This window comes from Cyprinus carpio, chromosome B24, assembly GCF_018340385.1.
Source record: "Cyprinus carpio isolate SPL01 chromosome B24, ASM1834038v1, whole genome shotgun sequence".
Classification (NCBI taxonomy): domain Eukaryota; kingdom Metazoa; phylum Chordata; class Actinopteri; order Cypriniformes; family Cyprinidae; genus Cyprinus; species Cyprinus carpio.
This window is the reverse complement of record NC_056620.1, coordinates 10288469-10314211: the sequence shown is the minus strand read 5'-3', so window position 1 is coordinate 10314211 and position 25743 is coordinate 10288469. Positions and strand designations below refer to the sequence as shown.

Below are 25743 nucleotides of genomic sequence, written 5' to 3'. Positions count from 1 at the left end.
TTTGTAGTCCCATTTAGCCATTTAGCAACTTAGCCACCCTGTTGGAAAAAAAACAGCATATGCTGGTTAGGTATGTTGGGGATGCTGGTTTATGCTGGTCCTTTTGCTGGTTTATGCTGGTCTTTTGCTGGTTTATGCTGGTCCCTTTGCTGGTTTATGCTGGCACTTTTGCTGGTTTATGCTGGTCCCTTAGCTGGTTTATGCTGGTACTTTTGCTGGTTTATGCTGGTCCTTTTGCTGGTTTATGCTGGTCCTTTTGCTGGTTTATGCTGGTCCTTTGCTGGTTTATGCTGGTCCTTTTGCTGGTTTATGCTGGTCCTTTGCTGGTTTATGCTGGTGCTTTTGCTGGTTTATGATGGTCCTTTGTTGGTTTATGCTGGTCCTTTTGCTGGTTTATGCTGGTCCTTTGCTGGTTTATGCTGGTCATGTGCTGACAAAGGACCAGCATAAACCAGCAAAAGGACTAGCATAAACCAGCAAAAGGACCAGCATAAACCAGCAAAGAACCAGCTTAAAACAGGAAAAGACCAGCATAAACCAGCATCCCAGGGTAAAAACATACCTAACCAGCATATGCTGTTTTTTTTCAGGGTACTTAGCAAACGCCTTTGTAAGACGAGTAAAAGCTTTTTAAAAATGTGGAAATATCTTTAGCTTGTGTTAACCACAGACCTTATCTCAGGCAAAAAAAAAAAAAATGCTAACTCATTTTCAGGTTTTGGCTAACATAAAACATGTCATCCCCACAACACTATTGTGAATACTATTGTTAATTTTGGTAACACTTTATTTTGATTGTCCACTTTAGACATTAACAGTAAGTAACTTTGCAACTAGCAGTCATTAGAGTATGCTTAATATCTTTTAACATTTTATTTTGATGGGTCCACAGCATACAACATACTGACTAATAGAAACTTTGCAAGTATATGTAACCTTATTCTACTAAACCTAACCTAACAGTCTACTCTGAGAGTTAGTAGACATGTAGTTGCAAAGTTACTTATAGTTAGTAGAATGTATAATGTGAACTGTCATGACTTAGGTCTGAGTTGCGGTGTATTTGTCATTGTGTCTTTGTGCCTTGTCTTTGAGCACATGGGGTTTTGTTTTTGGCAGCTCATGTGTTCTGCTGTCAGTGTGGTGTCTTCCCCCTCCCACTCGTTATCTTTAATTCTCTGTGTTCAGTCACACCTGTAGCCACTCTTTCCTCATTAGCTCTCCCCTATTTGAGTTCCTCTCGTGCTCCGTCTTTTGTCAGACTGTTGTATGTTGTGTAATGCTTCGCTAGTGACTGTCCTGTCTTGTTTGCCTAGCCTTGCCGTGTTATGTTATCTTAGGCTCCAAGTGTTTTGATTTTTTTTTTTGTTTCTGTCTAGAACTGTTCCCTCTCTTTCTACTAGACTTTACTGGTTTTTGCATTTCTGTTGGGACCCTGATACTGGACTCCAGCTCTTCTCTGCACTCTAAGCATTCTCGTTCGGTGGGCCTTCGACGCTGCATCCCCAAAGACGCTCAGATTGGTGTGACTTTGATGCTGCGTCCCCAAAGACGCTCAGATTGGTGTGACTTTGACGTTGCGTCCCCAATGACGCTCTGGTTGGTGAGACTTTGACGCTGCGTCACGGGAGGCGCTAGGATCGGTCCCTGCTGAGAGGTTTCTTTTTGGCCGGTGCTCTTGGAGTGATCCTTCGTTTTGGTTTTCCCTGTTTGCCCAGTGAGGGCGTAATAAACTTTTTGTTACCTGCAACTGAATCCTGTATTTTCCCTGACAGAACGGTCTGACCAATGATGGATTCAGCAGGTGCAGACAACGTCAGAGTCGCAGTAAGTCAACAAGGCATTCTTCTAGGACATCATTCCAGTGTATTGACTTCCACTTCAAGGGAGGTCGTGTGCCTCACAGCGCAAGTAGCAGACCTCAAGGTCCAGATACAGGAACTCCAGCTCGAAGCCTTTGCCAGCAGATCAGCTGGCTACCTTTTGGCCATTCCCAGTCTCATGCTGAGCCAGAACCCCATGCCAATAGTCCGCCGCCATACGATGGGGATCCCAACTCCTGCCGAGCCTTTCTATCCCAATGCTCTCTGGTCTTCGCACTCCAGCCTCGCCGCTATGTTACAGAGGAGTCCCAAGTTGCATTTGTAATCACCCTCCTGTAGGGTAAGGCCCGGGACTGGGCTACGGCTGTGTGGGATGCCCGTGCTCCATTCTGTGCCACTTTCCAGGACTTCAGAGCGGAGATGATTAAACTGTTTTGACCGCTCTGCTCAGGGCGATGAGGCAGCCGCCCAGTTGGCAAGATTGAGCCAGGGCAGACGTTCAGTTACCGATTATCCTATCCAGTTCAGAACTCTGGCAGCCGCCTGTGACTGGAACGAGGCGGCTTTGCGTGCAAGGTTTTCGGGAGGGATTGGATGACGACATCCAGGATGAGATCGTTACTCACGAGCTGCCTCAGAGTTTCGACACCCTTGTGGAGCTGGCCCTCCGCGTGGAGGGACGCCTTCAACGTCGACGTCAGTGGTGGACCGCTCGAACCTCTTGGATGCTGGAGGAGGGCGCTTCCAGTGCTGCTCCCCACCTCCTTGTCACCTTCAACAAACCCTGAGCCAATGCAAGTGGGGCGTCTTCGCCTTACCCCTAAGGAGAAGCAGGATCGGTTGATTCGGGGCCTTTGCCTGTACTGCGGGAAGCCAGGCCATTGGGCTATCCGGTGTCCTTTAAAAGCCGGAGCCCATCAGTAGTCCGGGGGATCCTGGTGGGTGCTACTCCTCATCTCGACTCCCCCATCTCACGTACCCTGTTAAAGGTCTCTATTCAGCATAGGGGCTCCTTTCATTCCTGTTCTGCACTGGTTGACTCTGGTGCCGAAGGCAACTTCCTGGATGCCTCTGTTGCGGCACAGTGGGGTATTCTTGCCATTCCACTTTCTTCTCCTATCTCTGTCCGCTCCCTAAATGGTCTCCTCATCTCTTCCATCACCAATTCCACTACTTCCGTAAGTGTAATTGTCTCTGGCAATCACCGTGAGGTAATTGAGCTGTACCTCCTAGATTCCCCGGGTGCTCGTGTTGTTCTAGGGCACCCGTGGCTGGGGCAGCACAACCCTCATGTGGATTGGTCTGGCAATTCTGTGTTCTCTTGGAGTCAGTCATGTCTTGCATCTTGTTTGGGTTCTGCTTTGTCTCCTGGCTCTGTGTCTTCTGTTTTTCAGGTTGAGGAGGGTGATCTTGCCGGGGTCCCGGAGGGGTACCTTGATCTTTGTCAGGTCTTCAGTAAATCCCGGGCCACGTCCTTGCCTCCTCATCGGCCATATGATTGTGCCATCAATCTCCTCCCAGGCACTTCTCCGCCCAAGGGTCGTTTGTATTCCCTATCCGGTCCTGAGAGAGAGGTCATGGACAAGTATATTCAGGAATCCTTAAATGCCGGCCTCATCCGTCCCTCTTCCTCACCTGCTGGGGCTGGGTTCTTTGTTAAAGAAGGATGGCTCCCTGCGACCCTGCATTGACTACCGGGGCCTCAATGACATCACTATAAGAAACAGGTATCCTCTGCCTTTGATGTCGTCAGCCTTTGAGTTGCTACAGGGAGCCAAGGTCTTTACCAAGCTAGACCTCCGCAATGCCTACCATTTGGTCCGTATACGTGAGGGGGATGAGTGGAAGACAGCATTCAACACTCCGACGGGACACTTTGAATACCGGGTCCTACCCTTTGGGCTCACTAATGCCCCAGCTGTCTTCCAGGCCCTGGTGAATGATGTGTTGAGAGACATGGTGAACAGATTTGTCTTTGTGTACCTTGATGATATTCTCATCTTCTCTCCCTCATTGCAGGTCCACACTCAACATGTCCGTCAGGTGCTACAACGGCTGCTGGTGAACCAGCTGTACGTCAAGGCGGAGAAGTGCGTGTTCCATGCCAAGTCTGTTTCGTTCCTGGGGCATATTATCTCGACGGAGGGGATCAAGGCTGATCCCGCCAAGGTAAGGGCCGTGGCCGAGTGGCCAACCCCTGACTCACGGAAGGCGTTGCAGCAGCGGTTCTTGGGGTTCGCCAACTTCTATAGGCGATTCATCAGGAACTTTAGCCTGGTTGCTGCACCCTTAACCGCACTCACCTCACCTAAGATACCGTTCAGATGGAATATACAGGCTCAGGAGGCCTTTGATGTTCTCAAGTCCCGTTTCATCTCTGCTCCTGTTCTTTGTCTCCCAGATCCGGAACGGCAATTCATTGTTGAGGTGGATGCCTCTGATGTCGGGGTAGGTGCGGTCCTGTCCCAGCGGTTCCCCAGGGATGGGAAGGTGCATCCTTGTGCCTTTTCTCACCGTCTGAAATTATGACATAGGTAACAGGGAGCTGCTGGCAGTCAGGCTGGCTTTGGGGGAGTGGCGCCACTGGTTGGAGGGAGCAGCGTGGCCCTTCTTGGTTTGGACAGATCACAAGAATTTAGAGTATATCCGTTCTGCCAAGAGGTTGAATGCTCGCCAGGCCCGCTGGGCACTTTTTTTTTTGGGCGGTTTAACTTCTCCCTCTCGTATCGGCCAGGCTCCAAGAATGTTAAACCTGACGCCCTTTCTCGTTTGTTCGAGGATCCCGAGGAGGAGGATCCCAGGACCATTCTCTCCAGAGAGGTGGTGGTGGGGTCCCTTTCTTGGGATATCGAGCGACGGGGGGGGGGGCGGTCCCAAGGGGGTGTCCGGCGGGTCGGTTGTTTGTACCGGCTACGTTGCGTCCTGAGGTCCTTCGGTGGGGTCATGAGTCCAGAGTAGCCTGTCATCCAGGGGTTCGGAGATCGCTGGCTGCCATCCGTCAGCGATTTTGGTGGCCCTCCATGGTCCAAGATGTCAGGCAGTTTGTGTTGGCTTGCTCCGTTTGTGCTCAGAATAAGACATCTAACCAGTCTCCTGTTGGTCTGTTACAGCCTTTACCCATTCCCTCTCGTCCATGGTCACATCTGGCCCTTGATTTTGTCACTGGCCTTCCCCCGTCGAGAGGTAACACCGTTATTCTGACGGTGGTGGACCGTTTCTCCAAGGCGGCCCATTTTATCCCCTTACCCAAACTCCCCTCCGCCAAGGAGACTGCTCAGGTGGTCGTGGACCACGTCTTCCGGATCCATGGTCTTCCGGTTGATGTGGTCTCCGACAGAGGACCACAATTCGTCTCCCAGTTTTGGAAAGAGTTCTGTAGACAGATCGGGGCCTCTACGAGTCTGTCTTCAGGTTTCCACCCTCAGACCAACGGGCAGGCTGAGCGAGCCAACCAGGATCTTGAGCGTGCTCTCCGCTGTCTGGCATCACAGAGTCCGAGCTCCTCCTGGAGTCAGCAGTTGTCGTGGGTTGAATATGACCACAATTCCCTCCCAGTGGCGTCTACGGGTATGTCTCCTTTTCAATGTTCCGTTGGTTATCAACCGCCTCTTTTCCCTGCACAGGAACCCGAAGCTGCTGTCCCGTCTGCCTTGGCCTTTATCCGTAGGTGTCGGCGCACCTGGAGGAGGGCTGAGGAGGCCTTGGCCCGGGCCTCCAGACGGACCAAAATGGCGGCTGACCGTCACCGGACTCCGGCTCCCCAGTATGTTTGTGGTCAGAAGGTATGGCTTTCCACCAAGGACCTGCCTCTCCGGGTGCCTTCTCGTAAGCTGGCCACCAGGTTTATTGGGCCATGTCGCATCGCCAAGGTCCTGAGTCCGGTGACAGTGCGGCTCAAGCTTCCTCCCACTCTTGGTCGGGTTCACCCTGTCTTTCACGTGTCCAGGGTTAAGCCTGTGTTTAGGTCCCCCTTAATCCCATTGTTCCTGCCCCTATACCCCCTCCCCCCCTTCGTCTAGTGGATGGTACTCCAGTTTACACTGTGAGAAAGCTTTTGGACGTTAGACGCCGTGGTCGGGGTTTCCAGTATCTGGTGGACTGGGAGGGCTATGGTCCTGAGGAGAGGAGTTGGATTCCGGCTCGGGATATTCTGGACCAGACTCTGATTGAGGACTTCCGCCAGCGACGAGGTGAGCCCCTCCCGGTTGCGCCTGGTGGCGCTGCTGGAGGGGGGGGGGGGTACTGTCATGACTTAGGTCTGAGTTGCGGTGTATTTGTCATTGTGTCTTTGTGCCTTGTCTTTGAGCACATGGGGTTTTGTTTTGGCAGCTCATGTGTTCTGCTGTCAGTGTGGTGTCTTCCCCCTCCCACTCGTTATCTTTAATTCTCTGTGTTCAGTCACACCTGTAGCCACTCTTTCCTCATTAGCTCTCCCCTATTTGAGTTCCTCTCGTGCTCCGTCTTTTGTCAGACTGTTGTATGTTGTGTAATGCTTCGCTAGTGACTGTCCTGTCTTGTTTGCCTAGCCTTGCCGTGTTATGTTATCTTAGGCTCCAAGTGTTTTGATTTTTTTGTTTCTGTCTAGAACTGTTCCCTCTCTTTCTACTAGACTTTACTGGTTTTTGCATTTCTGTTGGGACCCTGATACTGGACTCCAGCTCTTCTCTGCACTCTAAGCATTCTCGTTCGGTGGGCCTTCGACGCTGCATCCCCAAAGACGCTCAGATTGGTGTGACTTTGATGCTGCGTCCCCAAAGACGCTCAGATTGGTGTGACTTTGACGTTGCGTCCCCAATGACGCTCTGGTTGGTGAGACTTTGACGCTGCGTCACGGGAGGCGCTAGGATCGGTCCCTGCTGAGAGGTTTCTCTTTTTGGCCGGTGCTCTTGGAGTGATCCTTCGTTTTGGTTTTCCCTGTTTGCCCAGTGAGGGCGTAATAAACTTTTTGTTACCTGCAATTGAATCCTGTATTTCCCTGACAGAACGGTCTGACCAATGATGGATTCAGCAGGTGCAGACCAAGTCAGAGTTGCAGTCAGCCAACAAGGCATTCTTCTGGGACAGCATTCCAGCCAATTGACTTCCACTTCAAGGGAGGTCGAGTGCCTCACAGCCCAAGTAGCAGACCTCAAGGTCCAGATACAGGAACTCCAGCTCGAAGCCTTTGCCAGCAGATCAGCTGCTACCTTTAGCCATTCCCAGTCTCATGCTGAGCCAGAACCCCATGCCAATAGTCCGCCGCCATACGATGGGGATCCCAACTCCTGCCGAGCCTTTCTATCCCAATGCTCTCTGGTCTTCGCACACTCCAGCCTCGCCGCTATGTTACAGAGGAGTCCCAAGTTGCATTTGTAATCACCCTCCTGCAGGGTAAGGCCCGGGACTGGGCTACGGCTGTGTGGGATGCCCGTGCTCCATTCTGTGCCACTTTCCAGGACTTCAGAGCGGAGATGATTAAACTGTTTGACCGCTCTGCTCAGGGCGATGAGGCAGCCGCCCAGTTGGCAAGATTGAGCCAGGGCAGACGTTCAGTTACCGATTATCCTATCCAGTTCAGAACTCTGGCAGCCGCCTGTGACTGGAACGAGGCGGCTTTGCGTGCAAGGTTTCGGGAGGGATTGGATGACGACATCCAGGATGAGATCATTACTCATGAGCTGCCTCAGAGTTTCGACACCCTTGTGGAGCTGGCCCTCCACGTGGAGGGGCGCCTTCAACGTCGACGTCAGTGGTGGACCGCTCGAACCTCTTGGATGCTGGAGGAGGGCGCTTCCAGTGCTGCTCCCACCTCCTTGTCACCTTCAACAGACCCTGAGCCAATGCAAGTGGGGCGTCTTCGCCTTACCCCTAAGGAGAAGCAGGATCGGTTGATTCGGGGGCCTTTGCCTGTACTGCGGGGAAGCCAGGCCATTGGGCTATCCGGTGTCCTTTAAAAGCCGGAGCCCATCAGTAGTCCGGGGGATCCTGTTGGGTGCTACTCCTCATCTCGACCCCCTCATCTCACGTACCCTGTTAAAGGTCTCTATTCAGCATAGGGGCTCCATTCATTCCTGTTCTGCATTGGTTGACTCTGGTGCCGAAGGCAACTTCCTGGATGCCTCTGTTGCGGCACAGTGGGGTATTCTGGCCATTCCACTTCCTTCTCCTATTTGTCGTCCGCTCCCTTAATGGTCTCCTCATCATCTCTTCCATCACCCATTCCACTACTTCCGTAAGTTTAACTGTCTCTGGCAATCACCGTGAGGTAATTGAGCTGTACCTCCTAGATTCCCCAGGTGCTCCTGTTGTTCTAGGGCACCCGTGGCTGGCGCAGCACAACCCTCATGTGGATTGGTCTGGCAATTCTGTGTTTCTCTTGGAGTCAGTCATGTCTTGCATCTTGTTTGGGTTCTGCTTTGTCTCCTGGTTCTGTGTCTTCTGTTTTTCAGGTTGAGGAGGGTGATCTTGCCGGGGTCCCGGAGGGGTACCGTGATCTTTGTCAGGTCTTCAGTAAATCCCGGGCCACGTCCTTGCCTCCTCATCGGCCATATGATTGTGCCATCAATCTCCTCCCAGGCACTTCTCCGCCCAAGGGTCGTTTGTATTCCCTATCCGGTCCTGAGAGAGAGGTCATGGACAAGTATATTCAGGAATCCTTAAATGCCGGCCTCATCCGTCCCTCTTCCTCACCTGCTGGGGCTGGGTTCTTCTTTGTTAAAAAGAAGGCTGGCTCCCTGCGACCCTGCATTGACTACCGGGGCCTCAATGACATCACTATAAGAAACAGGTATCCTCTGCCTTTGATGTCGTCAGCCTTTGAGTTGCTACAGGGAGCCAAAGTCTTTACCAAGCTAGACCTCCGCAATGCCTACAATTTGGTCCGTATACGTGAGGGGGATGAGTGGAAGACAGCATTCAACACCCCGACGGGACACTTTGAATACCGGGTCCTACCCTTTGGGCTCACTAATGCCCCAGCTGTCTTCCAGGCCCTGGTGAATGATGTGTTGAGAGACATGGTGAACAGATTTGTCTTTGTGTACCTTGATGATATTCTCATCTTCTCTTCCTCATTGCAGGTCCACACTCAACATGTCCGTCAGGTGCTACAACGGCTGCTGGAGAACCAGCTGTACGTCAAGGCGGAGAAGTGCGTGTTCCATGCCAAGTCTGTTTCGTTCCTGGGGCATATTATCTCGACGGAGGGGATCAAGGCTGATCCCGCCAAGGTAAGGGCCGTGGCCGAGTGGCCAACCCCTGACTCACGGAAGGCGTTGCAGCGGTTCTTTGGGGTTCGCCAACTTCTATAGGCGATTCATCAGGAACTTTAGCCTGGTTGCTGCACCCTTAACCGCACTCACCTCACCTAAGATACCGTTCAGATGGTATATACAGGCTCAGGAGGCCTTTGTTCTCAAGTCCCGTTTCATCTCTGCTCCTGTTCTTTGTCTCCCAGATCCGGAACGGCAATTTATTGTTGAGGTGGTTGCCTCTGATGTCGGGGTAGGTGCGGTCCTGTCCCAGCGGTTCCCCAGGGATGGGAAGGTGCATCCTTGTGCCTTTTCTCACCGTCTGATGCTCGCCGAGCGAAAAAATATGACATAGGTAACAGGGAGCTGCTGGCAGTCAGGCTGGCTTTGGGGGGAGTGGCGCCACTGGTTGGAGGGAGCAGCTTGGCCCTTCTTGGTTTGGGACAGATCACAAGAATTTAGAGTATATCCGTTCTGCCAAGAGGTTGAATGCTCGCCAGGCCCGCTGGGCACTTTTTTTTTTTTTTTGGGGCGGTTTAACTTCTCCCTCTCGTATCGGCCAGGCTCCAAGAATGTTAAACCTGACGCCCTTTCTCGTTTGTTTCGAGGATCCCGAGGAGGAGGATCCCAGGACCATTCTCTCCAGAGAGGTGGTGGTGGGGTCCCTTTCTTGGGATATCGAGCGACGGGGGGGGGGGGCGGTCCCAAGGGGGTGTCCGGCGGGTCGGGTTGTTTTGTACCGGCTACGTTGCGTCCTGAGGTCCTTCGGTGGGGTCATGAGTCCAGAGTAGCCTGTCATCCAGGGGTTCGGAGATCGCTGGCTGCCATCCGTCAGCGATTTTGGTGGCCCTCCATGGTCCAAGATGTCAGGCAGTTTGTGTTGGCTTGCTCCATTTTGCTCAGAATAAGACATCTAACCAGTCTCCTGTTGGTCTGTTACAGCCTTTACCCATTCCCTCTCGTCCATGGTCACATCTGGCCCTTAATTTTGTCACTGGCCTTCCCCCATGGAGAGGTAACACCGTTATTCTGACAGTGGTGGACCGTTTCTCCAAGGCGGCCCATTTTATCCGCTTACCCAAACTCCCCTCCGCCAAGGAGACTGCTCAGGTGGTCGTGGACCACGTCTTCCGGATCCATGGTCTTCCGGTTGATGTGGTCTCCGACAGAGGACCACAATTCGTCTCCCAGTTTTGGAAAGAGTTCTGTAGACAGATCGGGGCCTCTACGAGTCTGTCTTCAGGTTTCCACCCTCAGACCAACGGGCAGGCTGAGCGAGCCAACCAGGATCTTGAGCGTGCTCTCCGCTGTCTGGCATCACAGAGTCCGAGCTCCTGGAGTCAGCAGTTGTCGTGGGTTGAATATGACCACAATTCCCTCCCAGTGGCGTCTACGGGTATGTCTCCTTTTCAATGTTCCGTTGGTTATCAACCGCCTCTTTTCCCTGCACAGGAACCCGGAGCTGCTGTCCCGTCTGCCTTGGCCTTTATCCGTAGGTGTCGGCGCACCTGGAGGAGGGCTGAGGAGGCCTTGGCCCGGGCCTCCAGACGGACCAAAATGGCGGCTGACCGTCACCGGACTCCGGCTCCCTAGTATGTTTGTGGTCAGAAGGTATGGCTTTCCACCAAGGACCTGCCTCTCCGGGTGCCTTCTCGTAAGCTGGCCCCCAGGTTTATTGGGCCATGTCGCATCACCAAGGTCCTGAGTCCGGTGACAGTGCGGCTCAAGCTTCCTCCCAGTCTTGGTCGGGTTCACCCTGTCTTTCACGTGTCCAGGGTTAAGCCTGTGTTTAGGTCCCCCCTTAATCCCATTGTTCCTGCCCCTATAACCCCTCCCCCCCTTCGTCTAGTGGATGGTACTCCAGTTTACACTGTGAGAAAGCTTTTGGACGTTAGACGCCGTGGTCGGGGTTTCCAGTATCTGGTGGACTGGGAGGGCTATGGTCCTGAGGAGAGGAGTTGGATTCCGGCTCGGGATGTTCTGGACCAGACTCTGATTGAGGACTTCCGCCGGCGACGAGGTGAGCCCCTCCCGGTTGCGCCTGGTGGCGCTGCTGGAGGGGGGGGGGGGGTACTGTTAATTGTTATATTTGATTATTTTATTTATTATTATTATTATTATTTGCCTTGTCTCTGAGCACATGGGGTTTTGTTTTGGCAGCTCATGTGTTCTGCTGTCAGTGTGGTGTCTTCCCCCCCCTCCCACTCGTTATCTTTAATTCTCTGTGTTCAGTCACACCTGTAGCCACTCTTTCCTCATTAGCTCTCCCCTATTTGAGTTCCTCTCGTGCTCCGTCTTTTGTCAGACCGTTGTATGTTGTGTAATGCTTCGCTAGTGACTGTCCTGTCTTGTTTGCCTAGCCTTGCCGTGTTATGTTATCTTAGGCTCCAAGTGTTTTGATTTTTTTTTTTGTTTCTGTCTAGAACTGTTCCCTCTCTTTCTACTAGACTTTACTGGTTTTTGCTTTCGGCCCTGGCATCTCATTTCTGTTGGGACCCTGATACTGGACTCCAGCTCTTCTCTGCGATCTAAGCATTCTCGTTCGGTGGGCCTTCGATGCTGCATCCCCAAAGACGCTCAGATTGGTGTGACTTTGACGTTGCGTCCCCAATGACGCTCTGGTTGGTGAGACTTTGACGCTGCGTCACGGGAGGCGCTAGGATCGGTCCCTGCTGAGAGGTTTCTTTTTGGCTGGTGCTCTTGGAGTGATCCTTCGTTTTGGTTTTCCCTGTTTGCCCAGTGAGGGCGTAATAAACTTTTTGTTACCTGCAATTGAATCCTGTATTTTCCTGACAGTTTTTTGTTTTAATTGTTTGTAACATTATTATTATTATTATTATTATTATTATTATTATTTACTTTTTATTTTTTGAGCTTGTAATTTTTAGCCAAAATATCATAACTCCATCTTCTGGTGGAATGACAGACTTCTTTTCTTTGACAGGACTTTTCCAGTCATTTAGTCCACTTAAACCTGACCCATTTCTTTTGTCACATTCAGATTTACCCCTATCCATTCAACATCCGATGGTTAAACCAAAGTCAAAGTGGCTGCTTTCTTTAAATCACAACTTTACAACCTTGTCAAGGAGTAAGTCTTACCCTCAGGGCCCACGACAGAAACAATGAGGCGAATTATGTCCACGTTTCCTCCAGCTGAAGCATAGTGTAGAGGACTAGCTCCATTCTCATCCCTGAAGCTTAGCTGTTCTGGACTTTTCTGGCTCCGGTGGTCGATGGCAGAGGCCTTCCCTTTGAATGCCAACTGGCAAGAGAAAAAGATTATGGAAGCATCTTGCCAAGGAAAGGAGGTGAAGCACAATGTAATGCAAGTCAGATTCAGTTCAACCAACTGCTATTGTACCGGATCATCTTCCGTAAATATTTGTACTCCCCTCCACCAAGATATACACATACAGTGTATAAGAGAAACAACACCCACCTCAAACACATCTGCAGAATCCAGGGCTGTTTCCTCCTCATTTATCACACATTTGTAGAAGCTGTTTCGCCTCACAAACTCCTTTCCAAACTGCATTTGCTGAGCTTAGTGAGGATATTCTGTAAGGACAAGTCAGTCGTTGATATTAATAACATCCTCAGAATGGCATTGTCTGTGTTTGCTTTAACGGCTGCTTTTGTGTGCTGAGGCTCAAGGTTGAACTGAGAGCAGGTGATTGGACCTGTACACAATAACCTCGCCACAAGGTAAAAGTGACAGCGATGCCAGCCTGCCATGCAAATTCTCAGAGGCTGTGAGTGTGAGTAAAGCGTCATAGCAATAAAGCCATTGTAACAGATGCTACCTACTTAAAATGACGACTGGCTTCTTTATTGAGGGTGGAATTACTTTTTGAAAGTGTGAGTTGAGATTCATTATTACTTTTGTATTTTTGGGGAGTTTTTACCATATCGCATAGAGTATGCTCACATTATTAAGCTTGAATATCCACATCGTCCTGCTTTAAACTAGCATGACCATTGCATATATTAAATTGAGATTCAAAGTTATAGATTTTGAGGAAGAACTGAATTTATTTCAAACTATTCGACCCACTGTAAGTGCAACAGAATATGCCTTTTTTGCTGTGGCGAATTACAGTCGAGCAGCCCATTTGAAAAGTTTTCTGTTTCTTTACAAGCTACTGTACTACACTGAAGCTAATGCAAAATCTTTTTAAATATAGATTGACTAAAATACAGTAAAATCATTAATACTGTATAATACTATTACATATATATATTAGCAGTCATTACTCCAGTCTTCAATGTCACATGATCCTTCAAAAACCATTCTAATAAGTTGATTTGATGCTTAAGAAACATTTCTTCTTATCATTGTTGAAAACATTTTCTGCTTAATGTTTATTTATTCATTTATTTATTTAGTGGAAACCAGCATTTAAAGATTCTTTGATGAATAGAAAGTTCAAAAAAAAGCATTTATTTTTAATAGAAATATTTTCTAACCTTATAAATGTCTTTATTGCCACTTCTGATCAATTTAATGAGGAACAAAAAGTATTTATTTATTTCAAAAAAATCTTTCTGACACCACAGTAAATATAATCAGTAAAACAAAATGATTTCTGCTATCAGATTAGCATTTAGCTATACAAAACATAAACACAGAAAAATAGAAGATAAATTCACACTATAATTCAAAATGAACTAATCTAGATAAAACAACTTTATATACATTAATATAACATTCATTTTGTTCAATTAAATGTTCTGTAGAGCAAAATTTGTCCCTCGTTTGAATACCACCTACTTTTGACTATCAAATATTAGGTCACAGCTCATGGCCATGATGTAAACTAAAGGCTTTGGCTATTTAATTTTATTATTTTTTTTTACTTTTTTATCAGGTTATTGGAAATGAAAAGATACTGGGTTTACTGGTTTGATTTTTTTATTTTATAGTTATAGTGAAAGTTAGCATTTAGTAACAAAGTTAACATGAAAAATTTAATATGTTGTCATGTTGTACATTTATGACAGCATCCACATATTTTTAAATTCAGATTGAAGCAATGTTCTTCCTCTTTTGTGAAAGACCATTCTTGGAAAACTGTCCAATTTAGAAACTTTGTCATAGAAAATCTAATTTCAATCCAAATGCATTGTATCCTCTGTCAAATAAGTGCACTAACTTATGGATTTCCATCTTTGTAATTTGCAGCAGACACAGTGTATACTGGAAAACTTTTGATTTTCAAGATGAAGCACTAAAGATGGTTGCCAAACACTGAGCAAACACTGCTAAATGAGACAGACCCGGGCTGCTATAAACGCAGAAGTCTGTTCTTGGAATATGGCCCGTCGCACAGGTGTGCAGAAATGCAGATTGTTTTCTTTTGTTTTTGTTGACATCAAATCAGTTTTAAAGTCATCTAACAATTCACAACATATAATAGAGGAAAAAATACACATTGAAATTCTGACAAATTAGCTCATTATCTATTATGTGATCACTGGTAGTCTTTATTTCATCAAGCATGCAAGCTATACCTCTGTTAACACTGACCTCAACAATAGATTTGTTATTAAAAACTTGCCAAAGTATAAGCAACAGTAAAACATCATAATAAATAAACAGATAAAACAAATATAATTAAAAAATAATAATAAAACTTTTTATTATTCACAATAGTCAAAAAAACAAACAAACAAACAAACAAAACACACGGAAAAAACAAAACAAAAACAAATGAAATTAGCCAAATGTTTTATCAAACATATATATTTAGCTTAAAATCCATAACAAATTATACAGCACCAGGCTGTACTTAAATAGAATATAAAAGCATATAATGGCACATTTCATAATTGTAAATGGACATACACTATATTAATCATATATCATAATATCTCTGTTCTGAACCACATGCATCACAAACTACTTATTAAAATGATTGTTTATTAGATGCCATAAAGAAAAGGAACTCTTTCCTACCTAGATGATGTGTCTGCTGGCCGGTTGAGTGCTGTGGTCTTGCTCTCTCTCTCTCAATATGAAGTGAGTTATATACTGTGCTGGTTGAAGGAGATCCAGTTACAGTGGCTCTCACTCAGAGGTAATGTCATCTGATGCAATCATTAAAGGCCATGTTAATTTGACATGAGATTTTAGTACTTCAAAATGCTTATGGGAAATGTAAAAGTACATGTCTGGACAATGGCCTGTGGTTTCGTGATTTATATTACTTCCCAGAACTGAAAAAAGGTTTTTTTGAAAAAAGGAAAAAGTGCACCTTCTTGTGGCTTCCCTCAGAGCAGATTAAAGTTTCAAAAATATGGATTTTTGGTTTGTCTTTGGTTAAAGCCTTGCATTATTTAAAAGGTCAAATTAGAAAAGTTGTACAAATAATATTGAAGGATGATGACTTTTTGATGTGTTTTTCCCCCCATTGTTTGTAGCTTTTGCATATTAAAATTATTAGGTTATAGAACATAGTAAATGGAATAGAATATAAAAATAATCTAATTTAAGTATTATAATAATATAATATAATACTAATGATTAAGTATTTACATCTATTTTGTTAAATAAATAATTATTGTCATACAGTATGTAATACATATTTAATACATATGTAATTGCATTTTTATTTCATATTTAATATACATTACATGTCATTTACAGTCCCATGACAGCTCTAAAATGAAAAAAAAAATAGATATTAAAACTTGCCAATAAAGAATACAAGAAACAGTACAAAATAAGTTATAAAATAAATAATAATAATAAACTACATAATAATATATATATATATATATATATTAGATATATATATATATATATATATATATATATATATATTATCCTATAATATATATATATATATATATATATAAACTTTCTTCTTCATATTTGTTAGCTTTTGCTTGTTAAAATTATTAGGTTATATAATAGAAAAGAAGATAAATATAAAAGTATTATAATAATATAATATTATGCACTGTATATAAATAATAATTTTTTCATGTGTAATACATTTGTATATACATTTATTCACATTCCTTAGAAACAGGATAAATCTGTTAATTGTGAATGCAGAATTGTGAAAATCAGTATAAACATGGATCAGTTAGTTAGAAGATTAAATTAGTTAAATGCATGAGATTGGTTTACAAATTATAAATTGGATTTATTGATGAGAGATACATAAACTTGGTTATTGTGTATTTAAAAAGTATGGTGTAAAAGTAAAAGTATAGTGAATTTAAAATGAATCATGTTCTAACAGATCTAAAATGAATGTTGATTACCCTTCTTTGACACCTAACAAAAGGATTCTGCCATTGTCAAGCTCACGTTCAAAAAATCTGCCCTTAATATTAATCATATTTTTGAGGTTTGTCATCAAACTGTCCACCCTTTGTCCCTTGAACATCCTAACACAACCACGCGTGATCTGATAAAGCTCACACTCCAATCTGTCTCTAAGGTAAATCCCCCTGATATTTTATCTCAAAGCAGTCCTTTGCTACAAGATCAAATCAAGCCGGACTCAGCTGGACTCCCCAGGCTGTTGATCGCGTGGATTATACAATATTCATTTGGGAAAGGAAAGCCTGGAATTAAAAGTGGGCATACTGTTTATGAAGAAGGATTATTTGATGAAATACATCTTTAACAAGGGATTATGCCGTATCATGGGGGATATCACGAATTACCGTATTCTCCCTGTGGATGTGGTGTGCTTGTTTACTACCTGCCTCCTACGATTTCAACAGATGAAGTCATATATTTCAAAATTCATGAATGTTTTGCATAATACACCACAAGCGTTGGTCGCAAGTGTCAGGAAACTAGGTAATCAACATGAGCAGTTTGTAAAACTCATCTGCAACTTTCATTACATTGATAGTCTATGAAATACTCTCGAGTGGGCAGAAATATTTATGAGGTTTGAGCAGCTGCCCCTACTTTATGATTATTTATAAACATAAGAGAGAGAGCTAAACACAGAGGCATACTCATCATGCTCGTGTTTTTTTTACTATGTCAGATAAGAACAAACAGATTGTTCCGTATCCATCCATTCCACTTCAAGTCCATTTAAATGTTTGTATCTTATTTATCATTTAAAATGAGAGATTGTGATTGTTATAATAAACAGCACGCAACCAATGCCCATCACAGGAGAACTGCTTTCCTTTGAAACATAGTTTAAGACTGAATCTTCAGTTGTGGTTGATAACATCCTGAGCTATTTGGTATAAAATTGCTGGCTGATTTTCTCTTGCAGTTCTAATTTTAATTTCATATAGAGTTTATTATGTATCCTAAATACGCAAACCTAATATGTTATGCATATTTAATACTAATAACCTAATACTTCATATTATAAATTAATTAAAATAAAAGTAACATTTTTGTATTCAAAATATTTTTACAGTTTTTATATGGAAAAATTTGAACTTGTTTGGAAATGATGCAATATATTCCTGTAAGGAGAAAAAAAAATCATTTGATTTAAAATATGATTTCCATTGCATTTTAAATTATGTGTTAATAACATCCTATGGTTTTTGGTATACAATTGCTGAATTAGTTGTCTTCCTAATTCTAAATTCATATCTAATTTATTATGTATCCTAATACATAAACATAATAAATTTGTTATGAATAACTAATATTTAATATTATAAACTAATATATATTAATTCATATTTTCATGCACTGTATTCCTATAAGGATAGAGAAAGAAAGAAAGAAAGAAAGAAAGAAAGAAAGAAAAAGAAAGAAAGAAAGAAAGAAAGAAAGAAAGAAAAAGAAAAGAAAAAAGGGCAAGAAAAAAAAAAAGATTTAGATTAAGAAAAAATAAATATAAAGAAGAAAGAAAGAAAAAAGAAAGAAAGGATGGATGGATGGATGGATGGATGGATGGTTTTAAATTATGTTAGATTTAGAAAGAAAGAAAGAAAGAAAGAAAGAAAGAAAGAAGTTGTTAGTTTTAATTAAAAAAAAATCAACCCTTGGTATCCATAGTGTCCCATGTTAGAGATTCTGTTTCAGAGGCTCTTATTAGCTTAGCTGGTGTGTATTAAATATCTGTTGGGTTTTCTGGAAACACCTGTCATGAGCATGTGCAAAACCATGCCTGCATGTTTGCCTTCCCCAAGGTCATATTTCAGTAATTTCCTGACATCTTAATTACTGTACATTAGTAACCTCACCACAAAGCAAATAAAATCACAATGAACACCATAAAAGGTGCAACGATCCTTTTATAAAGATCCACGTGATAGGCACTATCCTAGAAGTCCAATTTTCCTAATGACAATTAAACATACCATTTTTCCCAACCTCCCATCTCACAGGGTTTAAATATCACTCATGTTCTGATAGATGTTCACAGTTGTCCTTACTGACCCATAGCATATTACTAAGTGCCTTTATACTGTAACAGGCCAGTTGGACTGTATGTAATGCTTTTCACAAACCAATGAAACACAATCTAAACTCATGTAGAGATTGTCATGTACAAACTCCTCCACAACCCCCAAATTTCTTTGAAACTACTTACCAGTCATCGAGCTTGGCCCCACCTTTAGCCCCCCTAAAATGCTCAGTTTGTCCTGATATATTTATATATAAAAAAAAAAACATCACCAGCTGCTAAATTCAAATCCGCATTCACTGGCTGGCACAGATACAGAGACACACGTTTTAAAAGCACTGCACATTACATCCAATCACATACGATTCTGTTGAGTTTATGAATGCAAGGACCAATCAGAGGCATTCAGATGAGTCACCACTGAAAACACGCTGTTTCGTCACCGTGCATGCTGGCTTACTGAATTCTCTGGCTAATTCTCTCATCAGAAACAACAAAGTGAAGATGTACGAATGTAAGTATGATATTCATTTCACAGTGTAAACAGTTTAAGAGATTATTATTGGAGATTTTGAGCAGGGGCGTAGCCAGGGGGTGGCCAGGGGTGGACGTGGCCACCACTGACCTAAGCTTGGCCAACCTGCTCAAAACTGCTCTTTTGACAAGAAATGCATTTATTAAGATGCAGAACTGGCATATTTCTTTGCATCCACATCAAACGGGAGACTTTTCAGGCATGCCCAGGTGTGAGTCAAATGAGCACAAGTAGGGGTAACTGCAACAGCCAAGTGAGCTTCAGTAGAACAAGTGTGAACTGTGGTGTGATGAGATGTTGTTAGGCTGTATGTCAGTAAAACAAACTTTCCTATCCTGTGAACCATCTTACTGTGCTCACAGCACACACTCTTAAACTGTACGCGAATATGCAGCACATGCTCTGATCGCGTCATCATAAATAAGCCCAAGAAACTATGGCTGCGTTTACACTTGGCATTAACATGCGACCTGTATCCGGATGTTATCCACATAAACATTGAAAAGAGAAGTTTAAATGCACTTCTGATCGGAATGTTATCGGATCAGCATGTCCTGTACCAGAGGTAGTCGAGGACGCATTGTGATCGGATCTCAGTGTAATGTAAACGCAATCCAGCCATTGTGAATGCAATCGCAGGTGGATGTCACGCAAAACGCCGCACCCTCTCTCGCGAACTGTTAAAAAAAAGACGGAGAACACATGTGAGACTCCTACACTTACTGTATCTTTGATTTTTTTTTTTTTTATGTAACGCAACTGAAAATGCTTTTCAAAAGAAAACCCACCACTTCAGGTTGACTTTGCACCGAGCCATTCTCTGCAGACTTATTTAAATATTGCGCGGGAAAGACAGATCCGATCGGTTATTCAGATAGAAAAGTCAGTTGATGTTGCCAAATGTAAACGCGCCGTGTCCTGATTGACTGATGATCTGATCTGCTTGATCGGTTCACGGTGATCGCATGTTAATGTCAAGTGTAAACGCTGTTTCTGTGTTTACTATTTATCTTATGTACTTGGTTCTTATGCTTATACAAATGCTTATACTAAAATATATTCTGCGATTCCAGATCACAATATAAGGCGCAAGCTATGTATTTTTTTTTTTTTATTGTTTTTTTTTTGTTTGTTTTTTTGTTTGTAATTTAATGCACAATAAATGTGAGCACAGTGCAATTATAGGGAAGAGTGGGGATGGTTGCAAAAAGGGACGCTTGCAACATAGCTTATTTCATTAATCAGGAATGAGATACAATGATGATAATCATACTGCACATGCTCAATCAGTCCCTCATCCTTCCTGAATGAAATCAGGCACATGTGACCATTCCTTCTATAAATAATAATTTTCATGGTAATTTTTTTTTTTTTTTTAATAATCTGATTTTTTATCATAATGTCTAAGTTGTTTGCGTGAAGCACTGTAAAAACATATGATTTATATCCGTGTTTTCTTAGCTTCTAATAGGCATAGTTAGCATGTGCCAAAGAGATTGTATCAAGCTAATATACCAAGTTTTGTCACGGCTGTCAGTGTGGGGACAGTTGCAACACGTTGTTGCAACCATCCCACATGCTGTCCCTTACCACAACATTGATGTAAAAGAAGTAAGCTATTATTAAATTTCAGTGTCTTGATTCTGATTAAATTAATATTTTGTAGTTCAAATGTATTGTAATAATTAACCAAGACATGATTGTTACTTGAAAATGCCCCCCCCGCCCCCCATTTACTATTCTTTGTTTTTATACAGCCAATTTAACTTATTGAACACCCTGTCTGTGCACAAATAAAATAAAGAAATTGCAAAATGATATTTAAGAGTTATTTTAATTAGATTTTAATGAATGTTGCAACTGCCCCTGTGGACTGTTGCAACCGTCCCCTATTGTGGGGTTGGTTGCAACATTTGACTTTGTCTATTCAAGTTTAAATTGTATATATATAATCATATGTGCACGTGTTACCGCAATGTGGGTGAGTAGTGGACTGATGTGGCTTTATTGTATTATAATTCTGGTTTTCTAATGCAAACAGTCTCTGAGAGACTAAAGCATTTAAATGCATAAAACAACTCATTTTACATTCCAGTATTTATGTGTTTTTGACTTCCAGCCTTTTTCATATTCTCATCACTATCTGCATGTCTGCAATTTTGTTGAACAAGCTTTCGGGAACCAGAACCAAGCTGACTGAGCAATAAAGCTATAGTGAGCCCCTTTATTTAAATACCTGGAGGTGAGGAATAATACAATAATTGTCATATTCACCCAGTATTACTTGATATAATAATTCACAAATATTTAAATTACAAGTAGGTAGAAATTAATTGTATTCAGTTGTGTTTTAGGAACTAAAATAGTCTAGTACTCCCTCCCTGGCCACCCCTATGAAAACATCCTGGCTCTGCCACTGCTCTGGAACTGAGCATTATCAGCTTTATATCTACATATTTGTGAATCCTGGGAGAGCAGAGAGCACTCTGGACAAAGCTTTTTGCTAATAGTTTGGTTAGTACATTGACACTGATGTCCCAAATGGATGGGTGATTATGTTAATAATCTGCACTTGCTGTACTTACAGAAATTATTTGATACCTGCAGTGAGCTACATGTTAGATTTACCATCAAACTGCTTGCATCCACATATATTATGCATACTTGTCTTGAAGAATGCATATAAATATTATTTAAGTGGCGTTAATTTTAAAGCTAACACACTGTACTTTAAGTTCAAGACGTTCCAGAATATTGCCTCTTGGCTCAATGTCTGATCCTTGACTTTATAAGACAAGACTGAGGTTCGAAACCTTTTGACCTGATTATGACACTGGTTCTTACTGTATAATTAGCTGAGCCACATTCAAAGGGGCTGTAAAACACTGTATAAACACACACCTGCGACCTCATTAAATCAGCTTAACTGCGCCACTGCGTCTGTGTGTTGATTAGCAACCATTCTGCTAACCATTGTTAAAGAACTACATTGCTTGGTGGAAGAATTATTATTTGTTATAATTAATCAATAAATTATATATATATAATATATATATATATATATATATATATATATTTATATTTATATATATATATATATTTATTTATATATAAATACTTGTTACTGTGTTTATTTTATGAAATCTTATTTTATAGTCAATTCATTATAGTAAATCGATTCATTCTAACTGATGGTGTGGACCATGGAGTGAAAAAAACATGGAAGTAGTGATCATGACATCACCCATAGGTTTCCAAGGAGCGTTTTTGAAACCTAAAGAAGGCAGAGCCGACGTCGCCATCTTGGCAGCGCATCACCGTGCGTCACTCCCGGATAATCGAAAATGGGCAAAAGGCGGGAGCTGGTTGCTGAAACCATGCCCACCCATTTCTACAGTGGTGACAGCAGCGGCAATCCACCTGTCACTCAAGTGGCCACGCCCTGAATTATGCAGAACTTTAAGACTTTTTTAAAAATAATTCACCCCCTCACAGTTGTCATTAAGGGCAAAATATATATATATATATATATATATTTTTTTTTTTTTTTAACCACGCTGTAAACGTTTTATTTCTGCTGTAAAGTTGGCCATTTTAACATGGGGAGTCTATGGGATTGCCCTGGTTTTTAGTTTGTCAGTGCATATATTACTTTGTTTCAGCTTATTTTCTGTTTTTATTGCTACTATTTAGTTTACTACTTGTTATATAATTTGCTGTACTACTGTGCTCCTTGTTTATTTTCGTGAGTTTTGTTTATTAAATATACTGCAATAATTAGATCTTACCTCTACTACTCCTTGTCCCTGCAAGCAACGTGGCATTGGAACTGCAAGATACAGAATAAAATTCAAAATTGTGAGTTTATATCTTTAAATTATTTATTTATTTATTTATTTATTTATTTATTTTTCAAAATGAATTATGAGATATAAACTCAGAATTGTAAGGGAAAAAGTCTGAATTGTGTGATGAAGTCGCAATTATCTTATCTTTTTATTACATCAAGGAAATGGGCTTCCCTATTTATTTTCCAAATGTGGAAAAGCGATCGGGAGTTACAAACATTACGTTTTATATATGAACTAAACAGAACACACATATGAAATAAACTGATGAGGATGGAACAACAAAAAGTGCAATAAATACAAATACAACTTAATAAACAGAATAAGTCAAATTATAAGGGACAGGAATGTGAGAACAGGAAAAAAAAAAACTTAATTCATATTTATATTTTTTTTTTCATTTAGCAGAGCCTTTTATCTGAAGCATCCTACAAAAGAGGAATAATAAGAGTGATGCATCATGAAAGGATGTAATAGCATTATAAGTCAATTAAATCTGTTCCTACCAGTGAAGTGCTGGTCTAATACACCAATCTGAAAAAGACAAACAACTTAAAGACAAAGATGTGTTGGTTGTGCTTATTTATACTTACTTACATGTTAATAAGATACTTCACTTTAGGTGACGTCACATAAAAGTAATGCTCTATCATCTCAAATGGGTTTCATTGTACAGTATGGTCTCCTCTGGTTGGTATAAATTTTGTATAGCCTGCTGGTGCTTATTTTACTATATAATACTTCTAGTCATATTATATTACATGGCCAATGATCATGCAGATGATGTACATGTAATCACTGATCTCATTTGAGTATTCAAAATCTAATTCAAATGGTCAGAAAACTCTAAATACATCAACGTTGTGTGACTATTACTCTGCTTGGGCTACATTCCCATAAAAATAAAAATAACTGCAGAGTTCATATACAGTCAAAATGCATCTGAGCATTATTTCTCAACTGAAGTTCTGAATGAAAATGTAATATATATACCATTAAAACAACCTGCAAATTTCATCGCTTAAAACTTCCTCCTTATTGTAACCAAAACATTTATTTAATCAAGCTCCAGTAGTGGTTCATTTGGATCTGAGGTGCCAGATGACATCACAGGGGCACATACATTTGCATAAACACTGCCTCCAGAGCAAGACATCGATGAATAATCATCTTCTCACCATTGGCCCCATCCACTGGCGTTCAGTCACTTAACAGCTTGACACTTGATCACGCTGAATGTGAGTGTCGTACTGCATCAGATGGAAATTACAATCCCTGCCGCTATATTGTCACGTTACATGGTTCAGGAAGAACACAGGAGGCACGAAGGAACATTTAGCAGTCTTTAATCAAGGAAACACTGGAAAACATCACAACAGGAGCTTGAATAACACACGTAGTACACTAGTAGACCTGACAAACACAAATTGAACATACTGAGGGTTATAAAGACAGGGTAACAAGGGACAGACAGGTGCAGGGAATCAATTAATAATCAAACTAAACAAGGACAGGAAACAGACCAAATTAGGCAAAACAGGAACTGAAATACGATAAAACAGGTCCAATCCTGACATCTTGTCTACACTGGATACAGTATACATATGCGCGTTTGCTTTCGGGTACAGTCCACATGCTTGAGTCTGTCATCAATAGCACAAATGGAGTGAAAGAATGTTCGCTTTGATGCATTTGGTTTAAATATAAACTAGATCTAAATGGAACTAAATCCAACTGCAGCTGCATCACAAACAGTGAGTAAATGATTTCATAATGCTTTGTCTGGAAATTACTGTTTTATTTTCATTATATTGTCAAAACACTCACATGCGATAGTGAGGGGGCGTTGATACTGTTCCCTATGCAATGACATTAATCATAACAGTGGCCGATTACTGACAAGCCTTAAACCACGCCCCTTAAAAACACATAATTTTAGAAAGAGGGTCATAATGAGGGTTGAAAAGAATAATTTTTCCACATATTTATTTGTTTTGTATTTATTTATTTTGTATTTTTTTATTGTGCAAAATTCTAATAACATTATAAGTATACCTCAAGGAACATATTAAAATAATAATAATTAAAAAAAATCCATGCCATGACCCCTTTAAATCGCAAATTGCGAGGTGGGGCCTCCATGGATCAGATTTGTTGGTCCAGCACAGCAGATGCTTAGTTGGATTGGGATTTGGAGAATTTGAAGGCAAAGGCAACACCTAGAGCTATTTGGCATGTTCAACTATTTTTGCAGTCTGGCAGGGTGCATTGTCCTGCTGAAAAAGGGATGTACATGGTCTGCAACAATCATTAGGTAGGTGGTGCCAAAGTAACATCTGCATGAAAGCCAGGATCAATGGTTTCCCAGCAGAACACTTTCCAGAGCAGAACACTACCTTCACTGGCCTGCCTTCTTCCCATATGCATCCTTCTACCATCTCTTCCTCAGATAAACAGCACACACACGGCCATCCACCTGATCTAAAAGAAAATGTGATTTATCAGACCAGGCAATCTTCTTCTATTGCTTCATTCTGACTCTCACGTATCCACTGTTGGTGCTTTCAGCAGTGGACAGGGTCCATCATGGAACCAAATGCATCAAACTGTGTTCTGACACTTTTCTATCATACCCAGCATTGTTTTTTTTTCAGAAATTTGAGCTTTGTATGGTTAGACCAGATGGACTAGCCATTGTTCCCCATGTGCTTCAATGAGCGCCCATGACCATGCTATTTACTTCACCTGTCAGTGGTTTTAATGTTGTGGCTGATCAGACTCAAGATGTAAATTAGCATATGCTGTACTCTGTATGTAGCCCACAATGCATATTTTTTAACTTCTTCTGGCTAGAATCATGATTTTTATACCATACCTTTCTAAATAAACCAATGAATGAATGAATGAATGAATGAATGAATATACGGTATTCTAGTGGTACTAATTTCATTATTG

General features: G+C 42.4%; 1 protein-coding gene across 3 annotated transcripts in view; it reads right to left on the bottom strand.

Moving 5' to 3' along the window:
• trpa1b (transient receptor potential cation channel, subfamily A, member 1b) overlaps positions 1 to 25743 on the bottom strand; it is an 84671-nt gene that overhangs the window by 20684 nt on the left and 38244 nt on the right. For 2 of the 3 annotated variants that reach the window (XM_042752151.1, XM_042752152.1), the window contains 2 exons: positions 12495 to 12613; positions 12155 to 12317 (listed from right to left, as the gene is read on the bottom strand). In XM_042752151.1, the coding sequence (XP_042608085.1) occupies positions 12155 to 12317; positions 12495 to 12590 (259 nt within the window). In that variant the 5' untranslated portion in view covers positions 12591 to 12613. Of the gene's footprint in view, positions 1 to 12154; positions 12318 to 12494; positions 12614 to 15011; positions 15445 to 25743 lie in introns of those variants that run through there. The other variant, XM_042752150.1, reaches the window with a different exon arrangement.